At 41.7% G+C, this 18634-nt stretch overlaps 2 protein-coding genes across 8 annotated transcripts in view; both read right to left on the reverse strand.

The window, feature by feature from the left end:
- LOC138763910 (small ribosomal subunit protein eS8) overlaps positions 1–18634 on the reverse strand; it is a 215569-nt gene that overhangs the window by 53483 nt on the left and 143452 nt on the right. The window lies entirely within an intron of this gene.
- Positions 1–18634, reverse strand: part of LOC138763908 (kinesin-like protein KIF2A) — a 95447-nt gene that overhangs the window by 35995 nt on the left and 40818 nt on the right. For 6 of the 7 annotated variants that reach the window (XM_069938880.1, XM_069938886.1, XM_069938884.1 and 3 more), the window contains 6 exons: positions 14675–14782; positions 13566–13693; positions 13161–13259; positions 12703–12757; positions 4602–4764; positions 3531–3621 (listed from right to left, as the gene is read on the reverse strand). In XM_069938880.1, coding sequence (XP_069794981.1) covers positions 3531–3621; positions 4602–4764; positions 12703–12757; positions 13161–13259; positions 13566–13693; positions 14675–14782 — 644 coding nt within the window. The remainder of the gene's footprint in view (positions 1–3530; positions 3622–4601; positions 4765–12702; positions 12758–13160; positions 13260–13565; positions 13694–14674; positions 14783–18634) is intronic. The other variant, XM_069938882.1, reaches the window with a different exon arrangement.

Here is an 18634-nt window from a genome sequence, read left to right on the forward strand (position 1 = left end):
GTTGTATCTTCCTTTATTGCTAATTTTTTTTCTATGTTTATTATTTCCCTTTCCAACTGCTCTGTTTCCTGATTATAGTCCTTCTTCATCTTGGTTGCATAACTTATTATTTGCCCTCTAATGAATGCTTTCATTGCGTCCCATAGTATAAACTTATCTTCCACTGATTCCGTATTTACTTCAAAGTACATTTTTAATTGTTTTTCAATAAATTCTCTAAAATCCTGTCTTTTAAGTAGCATGGGGTTTAATCTCCATCTATACATTCTTGGAGGGATGTCTTCTAGCTCTATTGCCAATAACAGGGGTGAGTGGTCCGATAATAGTCTAGCTTTATATTCCGTTTTCCTAACTCTCCCTTGTATGTGGGATGATAACAGGAATAGGTCTATCCTTGAGTATGTTTTATGTCTAGTCGAGTAGTATGAGTATTCCTTTTCTTTTGGGTTTTGTTTCCTCCATATGTCCACAAGTTTCATTTCTTGCATTGATTTAATTATAAATTTGGTTACTTTGTTCTTCCTGTTAATTTTTTTCCCCGTTTTATCCATGTTTGGATCCAAATTCAGATTGAAATCCCCTCCTATTAGTATGTTCCCTTGCGTATTAGCTACCTTCAAAAAGATATCTTGCATAAACTTTTGATCTTCTTCGTTAGGTGAATATATATTAAGTAGATTCCAAAGCTCTGAATATATCTGACATTTTATCATAACATATCTCCCTGCTGGATCTATTGTTTCCTCTTCTATTTTAAATGGCACATTTTTGCTAATTAATATAGCCACTCCTCTTGCTTTTGAATTATACGATGCTGCTGTTACATGTCCTACCCAATCTCTCTTTAATTTCTTGTGCTCCAATTCAGTTAAATGTGTTTCTTGGACAAATGCTATATCTATTTTTTCCTTTTTCAGTACATTTAGTAGTTTCTTCCTTTTAATTTGGTTATGTATTCCATTAATATTTAGAGTCATATAGTTCAGCGTAGCCATTTTATATTTTGTTTATCTTCTCTTTCCGTTTTTCCATCATTACCTTTCCTCCTTTTCCATTTCTGTTTTCTTATTTTCAACTCTTTACCAGACAACATTCCTCCAACATCCAACATTTTCCTTATTCTCCTATTTCTATCTTCTTTATCCCCAATCTCCCCTTCCCCTCCTGAGTTGCCCTTTATCCCTTGTCGGACAACCACATCTCCCCTCTCCATTTGGATTTGCGAATCCACTCGCAAGCGTCAACTGATTTTGCAGTGACCGCTCTTTTCCCCCCACCCAGCCCCCCCCAGAAAAGATTTCGTTTTTTATATGTCACAAAGGTCACTCTTTTAGTTCCCTCCTTATTCTCTCTATTCCATTACCTTCCCTTATTAATTCTTGTCTATACTCTCTATGTTTTCCTCTAATTACAGATACTTTCACATATGCCCATTGTCTCTATTCACTCTTATACCTCTTTACCCGCATACATATCAATCGTGGTCATTTTTACCCTCCTTACCCGTCTTCATCCCTCAGTCTATTTTTGTCTTTACCCACATACATATCAATCGTGATAATTTTTGCTCTCATTACCCGTCTTCATCCCTCAGTCTATTTTTGTAATTGTTCTGCAAATTTTCGTGCTTCTTCTGGATCCGAGAATAGTCTGTTTTGTTGTCCTGGAATAAATATTTTCAATACCGCAGGATGCTTCAGTGTAAATTTATATCCTTTCTTCCATAAAATCGCTTTTGCTGCATTGAACTCTTTTCTCTTCTTTAGGAGTTCAAAGCTTATATCTGGATAAATGAAGATTTTTTGCCCTTTATACTCCAGTGGTTTGTTGCCCTCTCTTACTTTTTCCATTGTCTTCTCCAGTACCTTTTCTCTTGTAGTATATCTTAGGAATTTTACTACAATAGATCTTGTTTTTTGTTGTGGTTGTGGTTTAGGGGCCAATGCTCTATGTGCCCTTTCTATTTCCATTTCTTGCTGTAGTTCTGGACATCCTAGGGCCTTAGGGATCCATTCTTTTATAAACTCCCTCATATTCTTGCCTTCTACATCTTCCTTAAGGCCCACTATCTTTATGTTATTTCTTCTGTTATAATTTTCCATTATATCTATTTTTTGGGCTAGTAATTCTTGTGTCTCTTTAGTTTTTTTATTAGATTCCTCCAATTTTTTTTTTAAGTCTTCTACCTCCATTTCTGCTGCTATTGCCCGTTCTTCCATCTTGTCCATTTTTTTCCCCATTTCTGTTAAGGTCATATCCATTTTATTTATTTTCTTTTCTGTGTTGTTTATTCTTCTTCTTAAATCATTGAATTCCTGTGTTTGCCATTCTTTAAATGACTCCATGTATCCTCTAACAAGAGCAAGTACCTCCTTTACCTTGCCTTTCTTTTCTTCTTCTATTTCCCTGTACTCTTCCTCTTCTTCTTCCTCTAGGTTGACCATCTGTTGTTTCTTTGCTGCCCTTTCCTCCTCTTCTTTCTTGTTTCCATTGTCTTCTGTGGTCTCTTCTTGCTGCAGGTGTTCTGCAGCTGTCGTTGCCGGCTGTGGAGATCGACTCCCCAGCTGGTCCCCCCTCCCGTCGGTGTGTTTTTTTTCATGCGCATCGCGCATGCGCGAGGAGTCGCGCATGCGCGGTTGCGCACTTTTACTCGGCTCTGTGAGCCATTGTTGTAGTTCTCTTTCTACCGACCTGAGGTAGTGGGGTCTTCTCTCCACAGCGGGCCTCTTCGGACAGGTAAGGCCTTCACCTTTTTCCTCCGTTGTCTTCTCTTCCTCTCTTCTTTCCGTTGATTTTGATTTTTCTCCTTTTGTCTCCATCTTCTTTCCACCTTTATATTCACTTTTCTTTAACTTGTATTTCTGTGCCTTTGTATTTTCTCTTGTTTTTCCCGACTTTTCTGGAGAGGGCTGGAGTTCACCGTCCGGCCACTACTCCATCACGTGACTCCCCGATCACAAATTATTCTTGAGTGAAAATAACAGACAACTTCTTCCCAAGTGGATTTATCTTGTTTTCCACCAAAGAGAAAAGCAAATACAGTACAACTCCGATTATCCGAAATTGGATTTTCTGATTCTCTAAAATTCTCACATCCTCGGGCCCCTGGCACCAGCAGTGGGTACCTCAAGCTCCCGGGCAGGAGCAGGACCCTTGGGCTCTCAGCATGAGTGGTGCTTCAGTGAGGAAGTGTCGATGATTGGCGGTGGCCAGCAGTTTTTTTTTGTGAGAATTAAACTTCATTTAAAAAAAAATGACCGGTTCTCTGAAAAAAAATTTATCCGAAAGTGTCCAGTCCCAAACATTTCAGATAAACAGAGTTGTACTGTAGTTGCAATAACGACTCCCATCGAATCATTAACTGGCAGTATTCAAAAGAACAATTTCTTACTGAAGCTGGAAAATGTGGGAGAAATCCAGATGCTCAAACTTGCTTGCTCCCCTTAACACTACACTTAAAATCATAGATTTTTAAAGGATAACCAAGAAGAATCTGCATTAGGGTTGTTGAATTGTGTGTAATATCTTACATGCGTTTTGCCACTTCCAGTCTGTCCGTATGCAAACAAGGTGGCCATTCCTCTCTCAAAGATGGTTTGTACTAAAGGCTTTGCTGTAAACCTGCGATGAAAAAAAATGAAAAACTCAAATACCACAAAACTTTTGCAGACATGATTTTGTTCCAACTCTATGAATCAGTTGCTGAATAGGAAGAAAAAGATAAAGCTCTTACTGCAGAACTAAGCCATTTGGAAACCAAAGACTGGCTAACACACCCAACAGACCCCAGGTTGTCAGGTATTGACTGTGCCACAAGTTAGGATTCGGGTCCATGCAGTTCTGTACTTTAGAAATTAATACATTATTATTATTATTAATACTACATTGTTGGGAGTTTGCTTTTTTTTAAGCTTTTGTACCCGAAATAACTTCGATCTACCTCAGCATAACCCCACAAAGAAAATGACAATTGGAGCCAGATCTGGGGAGAAAAAAACAATTATTCAAAGTCACAAACCCTCATACTCAGGTCACCTGCATTTTTGTTGCAGTTTCATACCCATGCTGGGCAACTAGGCCAGATTAGAACAAAGTATAACTCAGACATTTTCCGAATAAAACAATAGTGAAATGAACAAAAAAAATGGCAACAATGCCAGAGCTGTGGTAACAGCAGTGCTGCCACCTGTGCAGACCCAGAGACACAGAGCTCCCTCGCAGGATCCTCCCACCCAGTCCAACTACTGACTGAACCCTATAGGTTTTAAAGGACTTGTTAAGGAACCAGTGGTATTCTGTTTAAAATCCTGTGACTGCAGTGTCTGGACCCAAGGTGGTGCCTGTGTTCAGCAGCAGCTACAAGGGGTTGCAGACCCTGGGGAGCAGAAAGCTGATGCAGGGCACCAGTAACAGGGAGACCACTTCTCTCTCCCCCTCCCCCATCAAAAAGGAGAAGCAGAGGAGATGACCAAGAAGTAGGTCCCGACCATTTCAGATAATTGGAGTTGTACTGCATGGAGAATAATAATCCAGTCACTTAAAAGCAAGAGAGACATTAGTACTATTCAAACTGATGAACTTGAAAACTGAATATCAAGTACCTATACACTTCTTCGTTGGTAACTGAATCATCAAGGGTATAGTCAAATCTGAAGGGCTGGTTATCCAAGTACTTGGTGAGATCAACTTTCATCTTCGGCTCATGTACAAGGACAACATTTTGACTTGAAACCGTAATAACATCAATCTCTTTTTTCATTTTTTCTGTGAAAGTCAAAAATATCTTTAAAATGATATCTTAATTTAGGAAATCATGTCCACTGTTACACATACTCTTAAGGTTAGCTAAATTCTGCAAGATTAAGTTGCTCCTTTATTCAAATATACAGCATGAATAGCCTGTTATAATTAACAGGAAGCTTTTTCAGACAAGCTGTTAACCAATTTTCTCAACAGTGCAGTCTCAATCGCATATGTTTTCCCTTCAAGCTAATATTGCTTTCATTTGATGCAATAGAAAGAAAAAAATGTCAGTGGAAAAAAAACACACAATTCGAATAAAACAGTACACACAATGAATCACGATCTGGTTGCTTCTCAAAAACAAGCAGATAACTGAAATGCATTTTATAATACAAATAAATATTTAGCTTGTGGTGAACTGCGCCACATCATTATCGAACTGGCATCCGTAGTTGCGGTCCCTCACAGGATCAGGAGTTCCCAGTGGCTTGGGGGCACAAAGGACTCTGGGAGGCGTGCGACTTCTGGTGATTTATTTAAACTCCTGCAAAGGTTTCATTAAAGAATTCTGTTGGTTCAGTTCAGAGATGACTTCTGTTGTGCTTTGTTCATAGCACAGCACCACCCCAACTGTCCAAAATTATTATTTGGACCTAGCTATGGATATGCAAGCTACCTTTTTGGACCTCGTAACCACAAGTTTGGTTCGAGCAGTAGAGGCCCAATTTCACCTTCGCCAGATTGGCGCTGACGCTACTAAATATTACTATGTCGTTGAGTTGCTAGATCAGGACATGGCAGTACCTATCGTTGACTTCTTACGTCAGCCTCCAGCTAATGATAAGTGTGAAGCTATCAAAGCTCTTCTTATTCATACTTTCGGACTTTTGCGCAGCAATAGGGTGGCAAAGCTCCTTCATATGGAAGGCCTAGGCGCCCCCACACCTTTTGCGCTGATGAATGAGATGTTGGCTTTTGTGGACAGGAACAGGCCCTGTTTTTTTTTGGGCAGATTTTCCAGGGACAGATGCTAAAGGACATCCATCTGCTCCTTGCTAACGATGATTTCAGCAATCCCTGTTGATTGGCTGCCCACAAGGATGGGTTATGACACGCCAAACAGCAAAGGGAAGTGACTGTTGGTCGAGTGACGGTTTCATGCCAAAGGGCATGAACTGTACTTACCTCTGCCAGAGGTAAGGGGTCAGACTTGGCAGCGAGAAGCACCAGGAGAGAGCAGTGGTGCCATTATCATCAACAGTGGGGAGCTGCGGCCCACCAGCATTGACCCCCCTGCACACACCTGGGAAACGCTGAGGCCCGCCGTCGGTAGTAGCAACAAAGGCTGGCCATAAGGACAACCTCCTCTACCCGTGGAATTGGCATTTGGGTCAGTGTTTTCTTGTCAACACAGGAGCAGGGGATGTTGGGACAAATTATGAAGATAAAGATACAAAAAGATCCAAGAATATTTTTACTTGGGAATATATATGAAAAAGATATAAAACTGAAATTGGATAAATATTAAGAAAACATTTTCAATATAGCAGATGGCATATTGAAATGCAAAATTGCATACATATATAATAATATATAACAATTACAGCACGGAAACAGGCCATTAGGCCCTTCTAGTCCGCACCGAACCAAACACCCCTTTCTAGTCCCACCTCCCTGCACAATGCCCATAACCCTCCATCTTCTTCTCATCCATATACCTGTCCAACCTTTTCTTAAATAATACAATTGACTCCGCCGCCACTATTTCTCCCGGAAGATCATTCCACACGGCTACCACTCTCTGAGTAAAGACGTTCCCCCTCATGTTACCTCTAAACCTCTGCCCCTTAATTCTTAACTCATGTCCTCTTGTTTTAATCTTTCCTCCTCTTAACGGAAATAGTCTATCCACATCCATTCTGTCTATCCCTTTCATAATCTTAAATACTTCTATCAAATCCCCTCTCAAACTTCTACGCTCCAAACAATAAAGACCCAATCTGTCCAATCTCTCCCCATACTCCAGATGCTTAAACCCAGACAACATTCTGGTAAACCTTCTCTGAACTCTCTCCACTCTGTTTATATCCTTCCTATAATTAGGCAACCAGAACTGCACACAGAACTCCAAATTAGGCCGCACCAATGTCTTATACAATCTCAACATTACCTCCCAACTCCTATATTCCATGCAATGATTGATAAAGGCCAGCATACTAAAAGCCTTCTTCACCACCCTATTCACGTGAGTTTCTACCTTCAGGGAACGATGTACCGTTACTCCTAAATCTTTCTGCTCTTCTGTATTCCTCAATGCTCTCCCATTTACCACGTATGTCCTATTCTGATTCTTCTTACCAAAATGAAGCACCTCACACTTATCAGCATTAAATTCCATCTGCCATTTTTCAGCCCACTTTTCTAAGCAGCCCAAATCCCTCTGCAATCCTTGAAAACCTTCTTCATTATCCACTATTCCACTTATCTTAGTATCGTCTGCATATTTACTAATCCAATTCACCACCCCATCATCTAGATCATTAATGTATATAACGAACAACAATGGGCCCAATACAGATCCGGTCACCGGCCTCCAACCTGACAGACAATTATCCACTACCACCCTTTGGCCTCTCCCTTTCAGCCAATGTTCAATCCATTTGACTATCTTAAAATTTATACCTAAAGACTGCACCTTCCTAACTAACCTTCCATGTGGTACCTTATCGAAGGCCTTACTGAAGTCCATATAGACAACATCCACTGCACTACCCTCATCCACATTCTTAGTCACCTCTTCAAAAAATTCAATCAGATTGGTCAAACATGACCTTCCTCCCACAAATCCATGTTGAGTGCTCCTGATCAGACCCTGTCTATCCAGTTGTTTATAAGTACTATCTCTAAGAATTTTCTCCATTAATTTACCTACCACAGACGTCAAACTTACAGGCCGATAGTTGCCAGGCTTCCTCCTTGAACCCTTTTTAAATAACGGAACCACATGCGCAATGCGCCAATCCTCCGGCACTATCCCCATATCTAATGACATTTGGAAAATTACCGCCAGAGCCTCTGCTATTTCCTCCCTCACTTCTCTCAATGTCCTGGGGAAGATCCTGTCTGGTCCCGGAGACTTATCCACCTTTATATTCTTCAAAAGCCTTAAAACTACACCTTTTGTAATCTCTATATTCCCCATATTTACCCAATTTGCTTTTTTTATCTCACATCTCCCAATATCCTTCTCCTTAGTGAATACCGAAGAAAAGAAACTGTTCAATATCTCCCCCATTTCTCTAGGCTCCACACACAGTTTTCCGCTCTGATTTTCTAAGGGACCAATTTTGTCTCTAGCTTTCCTCTTACCATACCTTTAGAAAAAAATTACATATAGTTTAAGGAATTGAATTGAAAATTTTGATAAAATTTGTGAACCATATATGGATTTCATGAATAAATTCCATCACATCTTCCACCTTACCCACCCCTCTCAATTAGAAATTATAAAAAAAGAATGAATATTATATATGTTTTAATATTATATATGAAGAAGTAGGTGTTCTTTCTTCTTTTTCTGGCCCAGATACACATCCCTGACAGCCACCCAACAGCAGCAGCATCAGAACGTATGGGGCAAGGACAAGACTGCTCAATTTCTGCTTTTCCCAATTCAGATGGTCCTTTACCATCGCCAAAGTGTCTCAGCTTCTGCTGGGTGTTAACTTTCTACGAGCACATTGGCTCCTAGTGGATCTAAAAGGTCACTGTCTTGTAAATTCCAAGATGTCCGAGTCACTTGCTTTACGACCTGGCGCATTACCCGTGCCACACCTCAACTTTGTGACCCTCTTGGAGAATGAGTATGCCAAAATCCTGGCCACTTTTCCAAGTATTGTCACTCCGCAGTTCATGGCGGCCCAGCCCAAGCATGGAGTACAACATCATATCCTGACAAATGGACAGCCACTTCATGCACAAGCGCGCAAGCTGCCTCCAGACAAACTGCAATTGGCCAAGGAGGAAGTCAGGAGAATGGAGGAGATGGGCATAGTTCAGCACTCCGATAGCCCACGGGCATCCCCACTTCATATGGTTCCCAAAGTATCTGGTGGCTGGAGGTCTTGTCAGGACTATCGTCACCTTAATAAGATTACAATGGCAGACAGATACCCAGTTCCTCACATACAGGACTTTACAGCGAACCTACACGGCACTAAGATCTTTTCCAAGATCAGCTTGGTATGTGGTTACCATTAAATCCCAGTTCATCTGGACGACATTCAAAAAACAGCCCTCATTACCCAAACAGGGATTTTCAAGTTCCTCCATACCCCATTCGGTTTGAAGAACGCAGCCCAGATCTTTCAACGACTCGTAAACACGGTAGGCTGGGGCTTGGACTTTGTGTTTATATATTTGGACTACATCCTTGTCACCAGCCACTCCTGTCAGGAATATTTTTGCCAGTGGCTCAACGAACATGGCTTAGCATTTACTCTTGCCAAATGCCAGTTTGGCATTATTTATAGGTGTTCTAAAGTATGACAAGAGTCACAGGACCTGCTTTGTACTGAATAATTCTGTTGTCTGAGATAACCTCACCCCAGTTTAACAAATTGGAGCTGCTCGGGACCTGTATATCCTATCCTTGTAGCGGGCCCCTGAAGCTTCTTACACACTGGACTCTAACTTGCCCAGTCGAATGGCAACAGGCAATTTAAGGGCACTCCTGCTCCTTCTGTGACACAGTGGAATCCCTGTTCCCTGTGTTGGGCTCCAAAAGGTAAGTGGTCAGGGCAGACATGGAATTAGGGCGGGGGCTGTGGGAGGAACACTGAGTCGGAGGGTAGGAAAGAAAATACTGTTGGGACTGTCAGGAGAATGGAGTTGGGGCAGGAGCAATGGCCATCCTTCTTACCCATAATCCCCATGCTCCTGGAACTACTCTGGCGTTCCAGCAGTGTGGGGGATTAAGAGTAGGGAAGACAACCATTGCACACAAGCACTATCCGGGCAGCCATGATCACTTACAAACTGACTAGCAGCAGCTAACTACACACCTCCAATGTGGTTTGCATACCCATGCAGTTTTTAAAGAAAAATTATACCCAACAATTAACCTGTACACAGGTAGCATACCTGCCAAATTGATAGGTTAAACTCCTATTACAATCCAATTTGTAAACCTCCTTATGCCAAAATATTCGTGTTAGGCAAAATGGTACAACTGCTAAAATAGATCACATATTTAAAAATAACAAAAGTGCAAAAATGTAAAAAAAATTGTTACATTCACATTAATTGATCGACCTGTAAATCACGAAAATATGTTTAATTTTGTCTTATCTATTTTCTATTCAGAACTATACTGGGATACATTATGTAAAGGGATAAACTGTTAAATACCATGTTTATAGAATTTAATGTCTTGCAGAAACAAGTCAAATAAACAAGTATGGATAGGTTTTTTGACTTACATGTTTAATTTATGATATGCAAGATATGACATGTTTAATATTTATTAGATGACACAAAAAGATATAGACATGATGCAGGGTTGGGCAGAAAAATGGAGTTCAATCTAAGTTAGTGTGAGGTGATGCATGTTGGAAGGTCATACGAGAAGGCTGAATGCAGGGCTAATGGTCAGTTACTTAAGAGTGTGCATGAACAGAGGGACTTTGGTGTCCAAATCTATACATCTCTCAAAGTCACCACGCAGGGTGATAGGATAGTTAAGAAGACTTATTGAATGTTGGTCTTCATTTATAGGGGGACTGAGTGCAAGAATCTAGAGGGCATGCTACAGCCTTACAGATCTTTGATGAGATAACACTTGAAATATTATGTTCAGTTCTGGTCACCTCATTATAGGAAAGATGTGGAAGCTATGGAGAGGGTGCAGAGAAGATTTACCAGGATGTTGCACGGATTGGAAAGCAATGAGGCAAGGCTAGTAGAGCTGGGACTGTTCTCTTTGGAGTAAAGAAGGATGAGCGGAAACTTAATACAGGTCCCTTTCACACTTGTATCCCACTAACTTGGCTGTTCAGTGTCCTGGAATAGGAATGGGGGTTTGGTTTTACACACTTGACCACTCCTAACTGGGACAGTGAAAGCTTTCACACTTGCAAGGAGCCATCCCCGGGGTTAGGAGTGTTCTACCTTCTACTGGTAATGTTATGATGCTCAAGTAAAGGTGAACCTGCCCTAAATCCTGATCAATGTATTATGATCTTATATTTGAACAAAATTAATCATGCCTAATTATATAATTAAGTTTTATGTACAGCACAGTACGAGTCCATCAGTTCCTGTTATTGTTGTGCCGACCTATATAAACTTTTATAAAGGGACCGTGGGAAAATGCTAACAATAAATAGTAATAGTGGACAATTTTTAAATAGGGTGGGAAAGTTGGTAGCGTTAAAGTGCTCAATTTATATAGTGTGGGAAAGTTGTTAGCACTATCGTATACAATTTAAAGAGTGTGGGAAAAGAGATGGTGGAGCTGCCTTCCCAGAATTCCGTTTGGGAGAGAGAAGGGCTGTTTGCCCGGCTGCATACATGGAGCATTCATAGAATGGTTTCTCTGCTGCACAGCATTCTGGGAAGTCAGGCCCACCATTGCCCCCCCCCCCCCCACCCCCAGTCTTTATAAATTGTGTGCTGCCGAGCTACCAATTTTCCCATACTGTTTAAAAAATTGTCCACTATTGCTATTTATTGGCTCTCTCTCTCCCACTATGACTTTCCAGTAACAAAGTTTATACTTTCATTTTAATCTTTTCTTCTGCACCCACGCAAAAACTTGAGTCATTTCAATCCCACAAAGCAGTTAACGGTTTCACACTTGTCTAATTGCAAAGCTGGCATCTGAAGATGCCAGGGATTGTCCTAGAGGTTGAGGCCGTCAATCCCCGGTATGACGCCGGCGTTGAGCTGATTTTGCTTTCACATTTGCCACTTTAAAGGCTGATTGGTATTGTGGGCAGCCAGCACCTTTTACCCAGGGTAGGAATAGCAAACACCAGAGAATACATGTACAAAGTGAAGGGAGGGAAGTTTAGGGGAGATATCAGGGGCAATTTATTTCCTCCCCACAGAATCGCAGGAATTTAATAGACTCTTAGGCACATGAATGGAGGAAAAATAGAAGGAAGAAAAAATGAGGGTTTCGAGGTAGGGAGGGTATAGTACTTTTTTTAAAAGAATGTATGGGTCAACACAACATAGCAGGCCAAAGGGCCTGTATTGTTCTATGAACTACGCATGGTTGGTGTAGAGGCTAGCACAACACGTTTACAGTGCCACACCTTTAAAGTGCCGGCAATCAGGATCGGTGTTTGAATCACATGGTGTCTGTAAGGAGTTTGTACATTCACCCCCATGTCTGCATGGGTTTGCCCTGGGGACTCTGGGTTCCTCCCACCATTTGAAATATACTGGGGGTGTAGGTTAATTGGGTGTAAATTGCGCGGACTTGTGGGCCAAAATTGCCTATTACAGTGTTATATGTCTAAATTTTAAAATCACCAAAATTTGAACTGAAAATCCCAGTAGTTTTCATTTTCTATCCTTCACACCAAAATGAATAATCATGCATTTGTCTACATTATACTCCATCTAAGCCCACACACTCAGGCTCAGATCTTTGAATCTTTTTCACAACTTAGACAAACTCAAATTTTAATATTAGCAGTGTAATTTATGAATGCAAGTGGATGAAACACATCATGGGGTCAAATTTTTGTTTTCTACATGCGACTAGAAACAGTCAGGTCCATAAATGGTAGAAACTCTTTCTCCCACCATACAAGAGAAAGCCAAGTATTGATGATAAAATCCAAGTAACTTTAAACCCTATGGGCAACATGGACTCTCAAAAACGTTACAAAAATGTCAAAAAATATGCAAAAATGTCTTAAAACACAACTATAAATAAATTAAACGAACCTCTTCTGCTGAGTGGTCGTTTCCGAACACAGACACATATTTTATGTAACTCAATCTGAAAGAATTAAAGGGCAGCAGAATTAAAATATCACTAAATTTAAGATTAGATCCAAATCTTGTACACTTTATTTTGTTACTTATTATTTAATCAATTATACCAATTTAATTTCCAAATCGTGCATTGAAGGAAGTGCAATTGTCTGGGCTACGAAACTCTAATTATTATACATTTGAATGTTAAAGAAAACCAGCTTTTAACAAGATACTCAAAAGTAACACATAGTACCTTTAGTCTTGCCCCTGAGTGAAATTTTGATGCACCAGATTTCCCAAAGCTGCATATTACAATTGCTGGAAGAGGGCAAGTCTTCATCTCGGGTAAACAGACCTCAGAGATCAGCTTTCTTCTCTCTAGCTATTAAATCCCAGTCAATGATCAAGACAAGATTATTACTCACAGGATCTGAAGTAGAGAGATGATTATTACAGTTCAGGGTTGCTCGAAATTCTGTGATCATTTTCATGAATTCCCAGTTTGGATTACTGGTGTCATATTCCTGCAATAATTAAAATAAAATACTCAGCCGCTAAAAGGTTTAAACAAAACCTAATTTTATAACAAACTTAGACTGAAATGACCAAATAACACTTCACACAAGTATGGTGAAGTGAAAAAAAACAGAAAAGGAAAATATTATCTTTAAAAAATAGAAAGTAAACTGAGCCAGTGCCAAGACAGAATCCTAGAAAGAAATTGCTGTACATGTTTTCATTCAAAATATCGATCTTTGAGGCAAGATTTTACATTTAACTGTGATAGAGTTCAACTTGCTCAATTTCTGGATATGCAAATTGGTTTGTACCTGTGCACGCTTTTCCCTTATTTCTTGAAACTGAGTTCTTCTATCAGCCCGCTGTTTCTTGAGCTTTTCAGCATCTCTTACACAAGTGGATTTTCTTCCTGCAAATGATTTCTTTAATCTGTTCACTGCTAGCATTTTATCAGCAACACAAAACAGCAGAAACAAACATTCTTTTAACATAAGCAAAGGAATTAACCAAAAATCACCAATTACACACACACCAGTTAAAAGAAGTAGGTTTTTCTTGAAGTCCTATATACTGTCCAAGGCCACAAATGTAATCAAATGCAACTCAAATCCGATGGAATGAACACACACAAATACACACCCCTTCCCCTTCCCTGTCAATTTGTTGTGTTTATTCTTGAAAGAAACTGTCCTTCGTGATTGACTCTATTTAAAGTGTCCGCAGAACTTTCTGGATTCTATTCGCTTTTATTTGGTATTGGAATTACATTGAAGAATAATGGAACATGCAAGTGCATACAAAATGTCATTCAAAACGAAATATTATGGGTCAGGTTTTACACTTCATTGGTCCAGTGAGATCTTTCCTCGTCAGATCCTTTATGGCAAAGGACTGCACTTCAGAGTCCAAAGATGATCAAAATAAACATGGAGCATGCATTTGTAGCCCCAGCGACTGAAATTACCCATCAGCTGGAGTTCCATATTAATGTGACTATATTGGTGAATACTGACAAATTAAGACTCCAAACCCATCTTTGGGACAACTTGGGTGGTACGGCCTCAGGGGCTGGAAGGGCCAGTGACTGTGTTACGTGTCTAAATTTAAAAAAATAAACAAAACTTAACCAAACATCACTACTTAACTATAAATGAAAGTATATCCAATGGTCCAAGGTCCAGCCATTTAAAAAATTTTTTTTAGCCTGTTGGTCACAATCTGAAATGCTATAAAAATGCCAGGCATTTTCACTTTGAAAAATGATGGGAGGAACGTTCATCAAGATTTTCTTCATGCTACTTGATCTGACAAATTCATCCAGCAGAATTTTTTTGCATTAGATTTCAGCAACTGAAATCTGAACCCTTTAGTACAAGTGTGCATTTAAAATCAAAAAAAGACCCCCTGTGATAGGTCTTACCTGTAGAAATATACTTGGAATTCACAAGTTCTACTTCACTGGATCTTGAATTGGGCATAATTTGCATCTCCGATGCAGCCTGTGTTCTTGAGCGAGTGGTGCGTTGTACTTGGAAAAGGCATTTAAAAAATCTTATATTTTAACATTCTAATTTCATACAAAGTATTCACGTTTACTCAAAAATCCACATAAACAAATACATTAAAACCTCGTTAGAACGCGGTAGTTGGGGTCCAAGATTTCATACCGCGTTACAGGCTGAGTCGCGGAACAGATTCATGCATGTTATGATTCAGGAAGCAGGAAAACAGAATACTGTGACTTAAACCCTACAATAAGACCTTTAAACTCCACATATTAACATAGACATCTTGTAAATGAGCCACAAGAGTCCATTTTTGAGTTTGTGGCTGTTGGCCACTGTTAGCCTGGCATCCTAAAATCAATGTTTGGGGTCCACAGACACTCGCGCTACAAGCGATTCCGTGGATTAACGAATCGCGTTCTAATGATGTTTCACTGTAATTTATCAAAGCTAACCATCAATCTAAATTACAACTGACTAACAGAACTGTGGAAATTTTCAGCATTATGGCCATTACCAAAAGATGACTGAGCCAAGATTTCAACCTATTGTCATATTTAAACTTCAGCAATTATATAAACCATATTTCTGCAATTTAAACAAAAATACGTATCAAAGACCCAAATTCCAAGTTAAATATACCCAATGCAGTATGAGAACACAGGGAGACTAAACCATCATTCTCAATCCCACCGTGACATAGCCTTCACCTTTAGAAACTTCTATTAATATGCCTACTTATACCAATGAACAGGTCCATTTACATTATGGTGCTTTGTATGCTTGAGATTCATCCTATATGGATCATTTCACTTCAAAAGCAGAAATGCAATTAGTGTCCCAATTTGTTAATGAAATTGTGGATAAAGAGGTGTAAAACAAAAGTTAAACCAGCAACAAAAAAAACCATAGAAAACAAATAGGTAAAAATACGCAAGGTAAGTAAAAATATACAAGTTTAAAAGTGGCGCGCCTTCCCGTTAGTTCGCAAACCCACGCAATACACAATCTCAAGCAACCGGGAAAATTCACTTATCTGGTATCTACCAATCCCAGAGCTGCTGGATACCAGGGGCTTTATTGTATTTAACATTCAACTATGAGCAGCATTATTCAAAACTAAAGAGATCAAATCACCTCTTAGAAGTAGAAATTGAGAAATGATTAAATAAAAGGTTGTAGCAGCCCGCACCTCGGGCCAACACTGGTAATGGCCGTCGAAAGCGGCAACTGGCAAGACCTTGCACAGGCCGAGATGCCCATGTGATAGGCCACTGGTGGAACCGTGCAACTGGCCAACCACTGCTGGCGGATCGCGGGGCCTCAGTCGGTGCCCGGATGCTGGAACCGACCAATCGGTAGCCAGCCTGCTTAGGCCACGCCCCGGTGATGATAAAAGGCAGAACTGCCCCTGAATAAATTCTGTGTCGAATATACACTACCAGCATGCGTGTCTTCTTTCCTCTGAAAGTTTCAAGCTACAGCCCAGCAGCTACAACCTGGCTGTAGCAGTAGCAACCCCGCTACAGTGGTGACCTCAACCAGTCCAAATGGTGTTTTGGAATCGACCATGGAGCTACAACCCTAGATCAATGCCATAGTATTGAAATTGCCCTACTCTTGGACTGCTCAACTATGGACTTGATGCAAGGCCGATGCTTCTTAGTGGAGACTGCGGAATAATACACCGTCGTCCCCCCCCACCAGCCTTGAGACTCGCTGCTGCAAAATGGGCCAAGAACTTTGAGCAGCAAACGTCTCCAGTATCTGAACTTTCAGCGCCCCTCCCATGCCCCTTTGCTTCAGAGACTGCTGGTTCACCTAGACGACCCACTCCCTCCTGGTGGACATCAAGGGGTGTTAACTGGCACATGCAGACATTCCAATCGTTCTCCCTCAATGGCACCAAGCTCACCAACCCCCCACCTGCATTCAGTGAGTACTGCTACCAACAGGTTCGTCAAGATCCTGACGGATTTCCCCACCATCACCATGACTCACTTCCATTCGGCAGAACCCAAACATGGAGTGAAAGCCCTCCCCTCTATGCCAGGCTGCACCACCTCCCCCTTGAAAAACTTAACTTGGCCAGGGATGAATTTTAAAAAATGGAGGAACTGGGCATCATGTGGCGCTCCGATAGGCCCTGAGCCTCATCCCTCCACATGGTTCCCAAGTCAGCGGGTGGCTGGAGGCCATGTGGTGACTACCGCCACCTCAACAAGGCCACTTTTCCAGGCAGGTATCCTGTGCTCCATGTTCAAGACTCTACTGCAAACACTTAGAGGGGGCGTAGATATTCTCAAAGGTGGACCTCATCAGAGGCCATCACCAAATCCCTGTTCACCCAGATGACATCCCAAAGATAGCCATCATAACCCCCTTTGAATTCCTCCGCATGCCCTTCGGGTTAAAAAAAAAAAAATGCGTCTCAGACTTTCCAGAGGTTGATATTAATGTGGAGGGCCGGGATCTGCCCTTTGCATTAGTCTACCTTGACGATATCCTAATCACCAGCCACACCCGTGCTGAGCATGCCACCCACCTATGGCAACTGTTCTCCAGGCGGAGCGATTTTGGCCTCACCATCAACCCAGCTAAGTGCTAGTTTGGCCAAGACACTATAGAGTTCCTGGGCCATCGAAATGATCGTCATGGGGCCAGACCGTTGCCAGCGAAGGTGGAGGCTATCCGTTCTTTCCCCATGCCTCAACAGTGAAAGGGCTACAGGAGTTTGCAGGTATGGCCAACTTCGATCTCCGGTTCATACCTGCAGCGGCATGCATCATGAGCTCACTCTTTCTCCTCATGGCAGGGCCCAATAAAAATTTACAATGGATCCAGGAGGCCACCGACACCTTCCAGGCCACGAAGAACGCCCTAGCCAATGCCACCCTCTTCGTGCATCCCAGGACAGACACCCCGACTCCCCTTACCACAGACACCTCCAGCACAGTGGTCGGGGATGTACTTGAGCAGCTGGTTGATAGACATTAATCGCTGGCCTTTTTCAGTTAGCACCTCACACCACCAAAGCTCAAGTACAGTACCTTTGAAAGAGAACAGTTAGCCTCATACCTAGCAATTCGGCACTTTCGATACATCCTGGATGGCAGGAAGTTCGAAATTTACATGAGCCACAAACCTCTGTGATTTGCCTTCCGCAAGGTGTCCGACCATTTTTCAGCCAGGCAACAGTGGCACCTCAAATACAACTCTGAATTTACTACGGACATGGAGCATATAGCCAGTAAATCCAACATAGTGGCCAACGCCCTATCCCAGCCATCTTGGCAGTACAAGACCCCAACCCTGGCATCGACTAAACAGCCCTGGCAGAGGCACAGCAAGCAGACCCTGACATTCCTGCATACCAGACAGTGCTCACCAGCTTACACCTGGAGGACGCCCAGATCGCCCCTGGCAATCGCACGCTGCTCTGCGATACCTCCACACGTAAACCTCGCCCTGTTCCAGTCGCAAGGAGGAGGCGAGTGTTAAGACTCAGCCCTTAATTTGATTCATCCTGCCATCAGGACTACTGTTAAGACGGTGGCAAGCATGTACGTCTGGCAGGCTCTCTGCAAAGAGGTTGCGCTATGGGCCAGGACTTGTACTCATTGCCAGTCGTCCAAAATTCAGACCCACACCAAGGCCCCACCACAGACATTTGAGCCCACATGTCGCCGGTTCAGCCATGTGCACATTGACAGTTGACACTGTAGGGCCCCTACCTGTGTCCAGAGGCACACGCTACCTCCTCACATTGATCGACCGGGTGACAAGATGGCCTGAGGCAGTGCCACTATCAGAGGCTTCCTCAGAGGTATGTGCACAGGCCCTACTCAACACTTGGGTAGTGTGTTTCAGGGTCC

The sequence above is a fragment of the Narcine bancroftii genome, chromosome 5 (genome assembly GCF_036971445.1).
Source record: "Narcine bancroftii isolate sNarBan1 chromosome 5, sNarBan1.hap1, whole genome shotgun sequence".
Classification (NCBI taxonomy): Eukaryota; Metazoa; Chordata; class Chondrichthyes; order Torpediniformes; family Narcinidae; genus Narcine; species Narcine bancroftii.